The sequence below is a fragment of the Lolium perenne genome, chromosome 5 (genome assembly GCF_019359855.2).
Source record: "Lolium perenne isolate Kyuss_39 chromosome 5, Kyuss_2.0, whole genome shotgun sequence".
NCBI classification, from domain to species: domain Eukaryota; kingdom Viridiplantae; phylum Streptophyta; class Magnoliopsida; order Poales; family Poaceae; genus Lolium; species Lolium perenne.
Window position 1 is genome coordinate 162,454,594 of NC_067248.2, and position 12,247 is coordinate 162,466,840.

General features: G+C 46.3%; 2 protein-coding genes across 2 annotated transcripts; both read left to right on the top strand.

Annotated features, from left to right (window-relative positions):
• Positions 1-921: 921 nt before the first annotated feature.
• LOC127300440 (uncharacterized) lies at positions 922-5,059 on the top strand. The gene is made up of 2 exons (XM_051330544.1): positions 922-2,242; positions 4,880-5,059. Exon 1 carries the CDS (start codon positions 927-929, stop codon positions 2,229-2,231), a length of 1,305 nt encoding a protein of 434 aa, XP_051186504.1. The 5' UTR covers positions 922-926; the 3' UTR covers positions 2,232-2,242; positions 4,880-5,059.
• Positions 5,060-8,156: 3,097 nt separating this feature from the next.
• LOC127300441 (uncharacterized) lies at positions 8,157-11,877 on the top strand. The gene is made up of 2 exons (XM_051330545.1): positions 8,157-9,441; positions 11,625-11,877. The coding sequence occupies exon 1, from the start codon at positions 8,194-8,196 to the stop codon at positions 9,424-9,426; it is 1,233 nt and encodes a 410-aa protein (XP_051186505.1). The 5' UTR covers positions 8,157-8,193; the 3' UTR covers positions 9,427-9,441; positions 11,625-11,877.
• Positions 11,878-12,247: the final 370 nt, after the last annotated feature.

Here is a 12,247-nt window from a genome sequence, read left to right on the forward strand (position 1 = left end):
CGTCCTCTTCATCGTCGGAGATGGATGAGGAGGGGCTCGTGATGTTCAAGTTCGTCCTCGTCCTCAAGGGCGACCCACGCGGCATCCAGAGGCTGTCGGACACCTTCGCCAACTTCGTCGCCGGCGACGACCGCCCGGGCACGCTGCATCTGCGGGAGGATTCGTGCGGCTACTACCGGTGGATCGTGGACGTGATCTACGACGCGTGCGGCATACCTCCACATCGGCTGGGAGAAGTTCGCGCGCCATCACAGCCTCCAAGCCGGCTTCGTGCTCGTGTTCTCCTACTTTGGCGACACGGACATGAGCGTGAATGTCTTCAACAAGACGCGTTGCCGCCGGAACTACCACGTTGATAGCGCCGAGGAGGACGACGACCGACGAGTGTTGTTTATTCGCAGCGAATATCTGCTCGCATGTTTTTGGATGTTCTTCCTCAAAAGAACCAACAGGGGCACCCTCGCCAGCTGGATTTTCCAGTTTGGGTGACTGGGTGTGCCCTCGAGTGTTCTTTCTTGGCAGTGAACACACGAAACCTGCGATGACCGACCTAGTTAGATTTAGTTTTTTTTGCAATGTTTTATATTTGTGTCAACCATGGTTCAAACTATGTATTAGTTTGTGAAAAACCATATTCCAAACTATATCTTCATGTAAACCACGGTCCCAATTATGTATTAGTTTGTGGAATAAAATGTTTCTTATTCAATTTTCTATGCATTTATTTATGATTTTAATTCAAAATATCTATTGGAAGCGCCGTTTTGGGTGCGCCGGTGTGGAAACAACTCCCCTAAATGGAGGATGCAGTGCCGGCGCTTCCAAACGGAGGTGCCGGCGCCCCTACGGACGGATGGAGACTGATCCCAAAACCTCTATAACACAAAGGTGTGTAGTCACTCTGCTTCAGACGCACAACTCCAACCATGCCGCACAAGAACAGAGCCAAAACCAAAAAGAAAGCCAAGACCAAGACCAAAACCCCACCTTTCTCCACCTCGGTTCCTCCCGCACCGCCGGTGGAGCCGGAGGCGTCGGCACCGGCGACCAACGATGTCCTCGCCGAGGACGCCCTCCGCGACATCCTTGGCCGCCTCTCTGTCGCCGACCTTCTCCGGGCCGCGCTCGCCTGCCACCGCTGGCGCCGCGCCGCCTCACGCTGCCTCCCCCGCTCCGCTCCTCTCCTCGGCTACTTCTTCCACCCCACCGCCCCCGGTTTGCCGTCGCCCCAGCCCTTCTGCAAGGATTTCGATCCCCACGCCGCCTTCGCTCCCTTCGACGCCTCCTCCCCGCGCCTCTCCCTCGACTTGGCTCCGGACGCCGACCGCTTCTTGCTCATGGACTCCCACCAAGGCCTCCTGCTCCTCCACCCGGCCATGCAGCTACCCGACGGGGTCCTCCCCCGCCTCCTCGTCCTTGACCCCGCCACCCGTCGCCGAGCGCTCCTCCCAGCGCCGCCGCGCGACACGCTGCCCGACGACCGCCGCTGGCGCAGCTCCAGGCACTACGTCGGCTGCGCGCTTCTCTCGCGTGCGCACCCGGGCAGGCTCTGCTTCGAGGCCCTCTGCTACGCCCTCGACGGCGGGCATCCGCGCGCCTGGGTCGCCACTGTGAACGACGGCAAGTGCGTCTGGCGCGCGCTCCCGCGAGCCACGGACATCTCCGTCGATTTTGACCCCTACTGGTTCGAGGGCCGCTGCGTGCACGCCGCCGGGAAGATGTACTGGCACATCTGCAACTCCGCCCGCCTGCTCGCGCTGGATCCCGCCACGCTGCGCTTCTCCGACATGCTGGTGCCCGACTTCCTGGCCGACCACTTCTGCACGTTCCGCATCGGGGAGACGCCGGAGGACGGGAGGCTTTGCATCCTGGCCGTGGCCAATCAGCAGCTCCAGCTCTGGGTGCGCGGCGAGGCCGGAGGAATGAGCGACAGCGACAACGGCTGGGTTCTCGAGAGGGTGATCATGGACATGGACGTGGTCTACGATCAAGTGCCAGACCTGCCCAAGCACGACGACAAGCACAGGTTCTGGAGCGTTTGGCCCAGCGACTTGGACGCCGGCCGCACAGGGAAGGCATTCATCAGGACCTGGGGGTACGGCCGCTACTCCTTGGATCTCAACACTCGCAAGATGGAGCGCCTGGCGACGAAGCGTGGCAAGAACTACGGGCACCCCATGTTCGCCTACACCCTCGCGTGGCCGCCTGCATTCCTCGCTCCAGAGCACTGATCAACCTTCTGGTAACTGCTAAAACCTCACTGACTCTTGTGCAAAATATGCCATTTTTGTTCATCCATGCCATACTTTCGCCTATCATTTTCCATGTGGTTGCCTTGAGTATGTTGCTGGATGTGCGTAAGATCATATCTTCATGGGGTTTGAAGCAGGGCAGCTAGTAGCCCTGGAAGCACAAGACAAGAGTATCCATATATTCTAGGATTTGTACCAAGTAATTCGAAAATACATGTTCTGATCAGTGTTTCTCAATTCCTGTTGGTTTGAGATAATTATGGCATTTGTGCAGGATATGGCATACTTCTTCCACCCCACCGCCCCCGGTTTGCCGTCACCAAGTCCGGCGGCACCCTCCACGTGTCGCCTGGGGGCGCTGCCGCCACACACAAGGTGGTCTTTTTTGTCAATTTGCCTCACAGGTGGTCCTTTTTGTCAATGAATTGGGGCAGGTGGTCTCTTCTGTACCAAGTAATTCGATGGTTTGAGATAATTATAGCTTCTCCATTTGTGCTACATGTACATGATCATATCCTACCTTTTCCTCAAAATAGGAAGTGTTCATGCCATATCCTGATCTGTTGTGTTTCCCATTCCAAAGCTTTCACAATTGCAACTAATTTTTATGCCATCCCATGCATTATGGTCCCTTTAAGTGACTTGCATTAGAGTGTTGTTATTTCCAGGAATATCATTTCTCAAATTCTAGTAGATTAGTATAATGGGGTTTTGGGCAAACCTCAGACCTGTGAAATACAGGGGTGGGCTTATGATTATACCATAAACTATTGTTTCAATGATGGCTCGTTCATGATTGCAAATTTTGTAGTACCATATTAGCACATGCATGGAATCTGCCAAATATTAGCAGTTATACAAATTAGTACTTTTATATGTTTGCATCAGGAATATTAGCTCCTAAACAAAAAATTTGCTTGCATTTATTCTAAGTTTCCATGTAAATGGCGCGGGCGAATAGATATAGCATGCAAAATCTATGTGATGCATGCACCATTACTTGTTGAAGGATCCAATATTGCTAGAGTATTTGTTATGGTCCTGAACAACTAAAAATGAAGTGCTACTTGCTGTGCCAACTGATCTCAAGCATTAACGGATTGATCCCGAATCAGAAAACAGAGAGCGAAGCTGGAAACATCAATGATCCTCCCATTTATATTATACTCTTCTCATAATTATCAGAATTTTTCCCGGCTCATCTGAATGTGTGCACGTTCTAAGTAAGTTCTTCCAGTTAAAGAAAATATTTGACTCGAAAGAGTGGCTACTCATGTCTGTTCTGAATTTTTGATACCAAGTAACTGAATAGAGTTCTGGTTACATATCAGTTGGGTCTTGAAACATCTATGCTTCCTATTTCGGAGATTGCACCATTGCCATCATTTCTCACCATTTTACGGATTGTAATTTGTAATGAGGTTTATCCCCCTGTTTTGCTACATGTTGGCTTTCATTCTGCCCTTGGATGGCTGTTGCATGGTTGGAGCTAATATATCTGCCACCAAATTATTTGTGTGGCAGGATATTAATTAGAATGTATAATTCATATGCACGGAATCTGCCATATGTTAGCAGTTATACAAAACATTATATTTATTATTGCAACAGGAATATTAGCTCTTAAACAAGTACTTCTTATTGCATTTGTCTTAACTCCCCATGAGAACGGCGGGCCAATAGATATAGTTAGTATGCAAAATCTGTGTAATGCATGCACCCTGATTTGTTGAAGGGTCAAATAATGATATTTCTTAATGTACTATACAACTAGAAATGGAAGTTTCCATTTTCTGTAAGTAAAAAACATTGCTACTTGTTATGCCAAGTGGGCATAGGCCCGTAGCCATTAACGTATTTTGCTCTGTGTCAAAAAAGAGAGCAAGAGCTGGAAATAAATGTAATCCATCCTATATTCATTTCATCATCTGTGAGTGGTATTAATCCATACTGTTCATTTAGGTTCTGTACTAACAGTTACCAGTGTCCCCTTTTACTCCTCTTACCTTACCAGTTAACAAACTAACAAGGATATACCGGGCCCTGTGAAACTTTTACAAAACCTTGTTTCAAAAAAAAAAAAAATCTTGTTTCATAAAAATTTCTACGAACTATTTATATGCTACTCATCATCTCACTAGGGTAAGCAACATATTTCTTGCCTTTTTTTGAGAAACCAACTTGTACCTTTATGGTTCAAATCTGCAGCTTCTACTAGGGCTCTTCTAATTCTCAGTATTTTTTTCAGTTCGTCTGAATGTGTGTGCTCTGTTAGAATGTTCTTTCAGTTAAAGAATATATATCACTGGAAGAGTACCTACTTTGAATTTTTAATATTCCGTCCGATTCATAATAAGTGACCATGATTTAGTGTAACATTGTACTAAGCACCAGTTAATATGGATCGGGAGCTCGTACCATTTAGTACCAGAGTAGAGTTCAGGTTACATATCAGTTGGGTTATGACCGGCTGCCCATCCTATTTGTTCACAAGAGTGGAGTTCAGGTTACAGATCAGTTGTGTTTTTACCGCATGCACATCCTATTTGTTCACACATTTTTAACTGTTTTATTTGATCCACATGGAATTTTGTGTGATATATAATTCCGTGATTTCCCTGAACCAGGTTGGTGACTCCGGAGGCCAGGTGTATCAGGACGTATTTCGTTTGAAGTCGGCTCACATCTTTCACCTGTGGGTTTACCGAGATCGTTATTTACTCCGCCCTTCGCTCTGAACAAGAGTCATTACCTCATTATTATGTGGTACTCCTATCCGATCCATAATAAATATCTGGTTTTTTTTTTCTAAATTTGGATAAATTAAAACTAAAACTCCAACAGTTATTATAAATCGAAGGAAGTACTAGACTCACTGAGCAATGTTATCAGTTTGTTATTTATGTATCATATGAACTAGATGCCATGATATTCTCAAAACTGCAGCGGGGCATTGTGAATACTCATGGCAATGATATGCTGCTCTCCTGCCCATTTAACCTGCATTCGTAGGCATACGTATTGAATACGGGGACACAAACTTTTAATTTCTTGTAAAACTTCTACTTAATAAATAGATTAAGATAAAGCTTTTGCCTTCGTTTAAAACAAAATATTAAATACGGGTAGCATGATACAACCTTGCAGCTTATCTTGAGCACTGCTCTCATTAAATACGGGTAGCATGATAGTACAACCTTGCAGCTTATCTTGAGCACTGCTCTCATGCGTACAATAGGGGGTGAGTTATTGTGGTGCCCTCTTTGACATAGGGGGTGAGTTTACCCCTATACCATGTGATTTTGGTAACATAAATATATCAAATTTGGTATGGAAAATTGTAGTTCAAAATTTAAATTAAAGCTCAACATTATATATAGCCAAACATAATATACGAAACAACAATCAAATTCTAAAATAGGAACTAATCTTGAACTCCATACACCAACATAATAGTTTAACAATATACCAAACATTACTTAGCTATATTGGATCCAGTACATCTGATAGTCCAACATATATGGATGTGGACATGGAGTACTAGATCAAAATCCAAAATTATACATACCATAGTTCAATGTTGTGATGTACGTCAACACAAAAATTCCATACAAACCAAAGTTCATTATTCAGGTTGACATCAAAAGCACAAGTCAAACACCACATAATCAATCAATCTTTAATCTTTGGTTTAAAGTAAGGTGTTCCCTAAATTTTGATGAACTACACAAATATCTACTCTTTTCCAACACCTACTGCAGTTGCAATATGGGTGTTCTCAACCAAGTAGGCCAAGTAATGGGCAAGATAATCCCAACTGATATATGTGAGCGCTTTCATGTTTTGTCAAATAACCGAGTTGTTGCGATGCTAACATTCTTAGAGCATCTCTAACAGAGCCTGTAAAAGTGCAAACCGAAAAACTCGAGTTCAGTCTTCCGAAAACGTGTTTACAGGTCGTAAAACGACTGGCGCAGAACAGACACCGTAAACTATAACCGAAAAACGGAATATTCGAAAAATCAACATCTTCTTCACGAGAACTGTCCGGCCGCTGCATAGATCTCCCCACGCAGGCCGGTGGCCGCGCTCCCGGCTACAGCCACGAGCTTCGGATCAGACGCGGCCAGACACGACCGTAATTGCTCCGCTCCGCCTTGCTCCACGATGAAATTGATGCTAGCTTTGGAATGATTGCTGCTGCTCGCTGCAGCTCTTGGCTGCACGCGTATGTGCTAGCAGCTCTTGGCTCCTGGCCGCGCGCGATGCAGCGGCTAGCTGCTGCTCTTGCCGCGCGTATGCAGCCGTGCTGCGCAGCCTGTCCGCCATCTCGTCGCGCCATGGCCTGCTGTGTACGCCCGCCGCACGTCTCGTCTACAGCCACGAGCTTGGTCGTCGTCGCACAATTTTAGCAAATCAGCCAGAAATCGGCGGCTGGAGGCGATTGTACGGACGGCGGCGCTGGAGAAGTCCGTTCAGTTTTCATCCTGTAAACCACCCTTTGGTCTGTATTAGTAGGGGTCGAGTCTAAAAATTTTCGGGCCCCTGAAAAAGTTTTTCGGGCCGAACGGCGAGTTCAGTCTCTGTTCTGCGCCACTTTCGACCGGAACCTGTAAATCGGCCGGAAAAATACGGCTCCGGCGTGGTTTACGGGCTCTGTTAGAGATGCTCTTATCTATAGAAGTATCAAGTCTTTCACTACAAGCAATGAGAGTTTCTTGTAGTACCTCCTCTAAAAAAGGATAGTCGTAGAGGGATATCAAGGGAACCAAATAATTTGTAAAGTGAACAGATAAATCAATCTGACAAATTTTTGTCAGTGCATGTCCATTGTTCTATGAAATGCCTTGATTTAGAAAAACATATGCATTTTGAGAAAACTTAGGATGTTCTATAAATGGCCGAGTCGAGACCTTCTAAACCCTAATCTAGCTACTCGTGGCAATTTAATTATTTAATCGCATTTTGTCAACTTTTTTGTTCTCATCTAAAATGTATAATTATATTTTCTATGTCTTAACGAAACCGGTAGAGCTTCAGCTTAATAGTTTTAATTAAATTATTTTTCCACTCACCTGAGAGCCTTTTGATTATCATTTTCTGAGACCAACCACGTAATTAATAGAAAATCAAGTTACACGAGTAAACAAACGTGGAAACTAGTAGACATACCAGGAGAAAACATTTGTCATTGAAACATTGCATAAAAAATTCTGAAGGATAGATAAATACAAAACTCTCCTTAGGGTTTCTTGCACTCGCCGAATCTAGTGGCCGCCGCCAAATTCCAACGCCGCCTAGACGCGTGTTGGAAGAGACGTCGATCCTCCACCATTGTAGATCCAAAAGAGCACTATCGCCAGTGACACGTCGAGAAATAGATCTTGCTAGATCCGAAGAAGCGGCGAGAAGACCACGATGTCGATCTGAATGATCGACAATCACACGTTGCCATCAATTCCGAAACGTCGCCATAAAAGTTGCCGTTGTGGGAGTAGAGTTGAGGTAAATTTATTTGCTCAGGCCACGCTCCCACCATCCAACCACCATAACAGACAAGCCCTAATCTTAACTACAAAGCGGAGGAACAAGATCCCCCTCACTTCTGCCGCTAGACCAGCGCCCTTGCCGGTGGAGATAGGAGGGAGCGGTTGCCACCGCCTTTTGATTATCTGAGCGGTAAGCCAGCGGCAAGAAATTCAACACACAAAGGATCTTTTTTACACCCAAGGGACCCAATTTGATAGCATTTCTGGGTTATTTTTTAGTGGTCTATACGTACACATTTCACAGCAAACGACATCACCAATTCAAAATTCGGAAATAGTTTCCCAAGGCTTTTCTTGCCAAAACGCTACAAAAATCAGAGGTCCGTGGTATTATTAACACATCGTGCTTGCTCATCTCGAGTCCCTCTGCAGAACCCTCCCCAGTCCCCACAATGGTCCGGAAGCGCAGATGCAAAGCCAAAACCGAAACACCATCTTCCTCCACCCCGCCGCCGGTAGAGCCTAAGACTACGCCGGCCATCGATGCCCTCCCGGAGGACCACCTCCGCGACATCCTCCGCCGTCTCTCCCCGGCCGACCTCCTCCGCGCCGCCCTCGCCTGCCACCGCTGGCGCCGCCTGGCCTCACGTTGCCGCGCCCGCGCCCCTCCTCTCCTCGGCTACTTCGTCCACCCCATGGAAACCGAGCGAACCCACGACGACGCCGTGTTCGTTCCCCTCGACGCCTCCGTCCCGCGCCTCTCCCTCGACTTCGCCCCGGACGCCTCCGACTTCCAGCTCTACGACTCCCACCAGGGCCTCCTCCTCCTCCAACCGGCCGTCAACCTCCCCAAGGGCATCCTTCCCCGCTTCCTCGTCCTCGACCCGGCCACCCGCCGCCGCGCGCTCCTCCCGCCGCCTCCACGCGGCACGGTGCCCGACGACCGCGTTTGGCGCAAATCCAGGCACTACGTCGGCTCCGCGCTCCTCTCCCGCGCGCACCCCAGCAAGCTCTGCTTCGAGGCCATCTGCTTCGCCATCGACGAGGGCCACCCGCGCGCCTGGGTCGCGTCCGTCGACGACGGCCACTGCAGCTGGCGCGCGCTCCCGCGGGCCGTGGACATCTCCGTCGATTTCCACCCCTGGTGGTTCGAGGGCCGCTGCGTGCACGCCGCCGGGAAGATCTACTGGCACATCTGCAACTCCACCGACCGCATCCTCTCGCTGGACCCTTCCACGCTCCAGTTCTCCTACCTGCCGGTGCCGGCCGAGGTGGGGTACAATTTCTCAAAGTACCGTATCGGCGAGACGCCGGAAGACGGGCGGCTTTGCATGGTCACCGAGGGCGACAGCCATGTGCAGCTCTGGGTGCGCGGGGAGTCCAGGTGGAGCGACAAAGGCTGGGACCTGGAGAGGAACATTGTGGACATGCGCGCGCTCTGCAACATGATCCCTGGCCTGCCAAGCGACCCGGAGATCAGGACCCTTAACGTCTGGCCCAGCGACATGGACCCCGGTCGCTCAGGGAAGGTTTTCATCAACACGCTCGGCAGCGGGCGCTACTCGTTCCATCCGGGTACGGGCAAGCTGGAGCGCCTGTCCACGGAAACTGGCAAGGATTATGGACACCCCATCTTCGCCTACTTCCTCGCATGGCCGCCCGCCTTCCTTGCTCCAGAGTACTGATGAATTCGGTTATCTGTAAGACCGCCTTCCCTGTCTTTTTTTCCTTTTTTGTGGAGCAATGTTGCTTCCTCTCTATGGTACTCATATCATTTCTATGTGTTGTTCTTGCCTAGAGAAATTTGTTGCATTGTGTTTGCTTTGGAAGCTCAATTATATCCAATTTTTTCTAGGATTTGTGCAGGGGTTATAGTAGGGAGTTCTTCTTGCTTGATACCAAGTGATTGTGCTCAAAGCGATAAGCGTGGGTGGCATCTGTCCAATATTAAGTCTATTTTTTGAAGTTCTGAAGTTCTGGTCACAATTCCTGTTGTTTAGTAATTATATATGCTGGAACTATAAGGGTTAATGACATATTTTTGCTATTTTGCTAATTTTGCGGCAGCCCACATGGCTCATGGTTTATAGTTTTTGCACATGTTCATGATCCTATCCTGGTGTTGGACTTGTATTGAACTCCCTCCGTACGCTTTTAATTGACGCGGGCCTTAGTTGAGTATTTGCATGCTGCTAGTAGATGCCCGCGTCGATTAAAATAGAACCGAGGTAGTATCCTAGATGTTCTCAAACCTCTTAATTGTTGGTAAACAGTATGACTGACGTTTGATGTGATGCATTATAGTCACTCCAAGTGACCATTTTTGTTTAGTACTCCCTCCCATTCCATATTAGTTGTCGCTCGTTTAGTATACTTTGTACTAAAATCAGAGACAACTAATATGGAACGGAGGGAGTACATGATAGGTAATTCTGTCGGCAATGCCAATGTTCCTGTAACTATCATGTTTTTCTTTTCAAAAGGGAGGAAGACCTGTGCCGTTGCTTATGGGTCGTAATGTTTGTTCTGACAATGTTTGCTTCCCCTATGCTACTCATATCATTTCTATGTAGATGCATTGCGTTTGCTTTGGAAGCACAGATGTATCCATTTTTTCTCTAGGATTTGTTTGGTGGTTATAGTAGGGAGTTCCGTCTTGCATGATATGGAAGTGACTGTGCTCAAAGCGACAAGAGTGGGTGGCAAACTTTCCAAAATAAAGTCTATTTTTGAAGTTCTGAACTTTTAGTCACAGTTCCTGTTGTTTAGTAATTATATATGCTGGAGCTATAAGGGTTAATGACATATTTTTTTACTATCTCACTAATTTTGCCACATGGTTCATAGTATTAGTTTCTGCACATGTTCATGATCCTATCCTGGTGTTGTACGTGTATTGTATCCCAGATGCTCTCAAACGTCTGAATTGTTGATAAATGGTTTGATTGAAGTTTGATGTCATGCATTATTGTCACTTCAAGTGGTAATTCTGCCACCAGGGCTAATGTTCCGGTAGCTATCATGCTTTTATTTTCAAAAGGGAGGAAAACCAGTGCCGTTGCTTCTGGGTTGTAATGTTTGTTCTGACATTAGAATTTTGCCAGTTGGTGTTTAAGTTCTCTTACTCTCATCTGTCTTTATTTCTTTTTGATTTGCAATTCTAAAATGTAGGGTGATTGTTATTCTGGGAATTTTGTGGGCTTAGGCTTGTTCCAAGTTTGCCACTTGACCTTTAGCTGTTCCTGAATCTTATGCCTGAGAAATCAACATTGTCAGCCATCCCATTTAGTGCGTGCCTTAATGTGTTTGTTCTATACTTCTCTTAGATACTATTTCTGTTGTAGTGACTTGGGTGGAGTATGCATTCTTTATTAGTCATGTCGAATTCCACAGTGCCACTGAGCTGTATAGTTAGCAAGCGTACAACTGTGTCGCTGTGTTTTGTAAAATTTGGTCATTTCGAATATCAAATAAATTCTGGAAAGGATATTGCTGGTGTCAAACATGCATATGATTATACATGTGTTGTTCATCGTTGATTATTGATTAAGTATTTACCTTGCAATCTTCACTGCGTAAAATCAACTGATGGTCTCAGTTTGTTAATTTTATTTCGTAGACTTTCAGTCAGATCCCCGATATAGTTCAGTTTTCTTGTCATCATACTCGGCATGTCTCAGTATTTCATAGAGCTCTTAAAAGAATTCTTTCATGTGGTGATTGAGCATTTGTCCGGTTTTCTGTTCCACAAAACATACTTAATGTTCTCGCTACATGTCAGTTTAATCTTTTACTACCAGCTCTTGTTTTCTTGTAAAATTATATTTGTTTGATTCACTCCAAATTTTGTATAGCTGATAATTCTGCCATTTGTATAATGCAGGGTGGCGACTCGTATGTCCTAAGGCATTGGTGCAAGTTTGTTTGAAGTCATATAGATCCTTTCATTTCCAGTTCTGGTCACTATTTGCCCTTCAACCTGCACGCCAAAGAGCTCTGAGCAGTGTGGTATGTGTTTGTGTGCTGTATGAGGCTGTTTATGCAATTTGTTGTTGCCATGCTATCTAACCATCGATCGGGCAAGACGATATTTGGTGAGACATATGTTCAGTAATAGCTATCTCATTTCGAATTTAGTACTGTTTTGTCGTGCCTTGGTAATTTGAGTGTTCAGTGACTTGTGTGATTGCCAAATTAATCGCTTGAATTTGAAATGAAGCCTGTGACATATATAGTACTACTGTAGAACTAGAGACCCTGTGACATAGCTTGATTATTTGCCGCGTTTAGCCTGTCTTCTGCAGACAATTAGTATTCAAATTGCAAACCACTGAGCTAGGAATTCAGATGACCTGTTTAAAATTGAGACTTGCTTTATCATGGAATTGTATTATTTTCTAACTTGTTCCTATCGAATCTCTCAAGCATTTTTGTTGTGGCTCATGCTATATCTACACTTTGCATCTGTTTATAAATGCAAAACCATCTTATCTGGTTCGCTTAGAA

What these genes read in the sequence shown, in the direction of transcription:
- LOC127300440 (XM_051330544.1), top strand. Translation starts at nt 927, where the DNA reads ATGCCGCACAAGAACAGAGCCAAAACCAAAAAGAAAGCCAAGACCAAG.
- LOC127300441 (XM_051330545.1), top strand. Translation starts at nt 8,194, where the DNA reads ATGGTCCGGAAGCGCAGATGCAAAGCCAAAACCGAAACACCATCTTCC.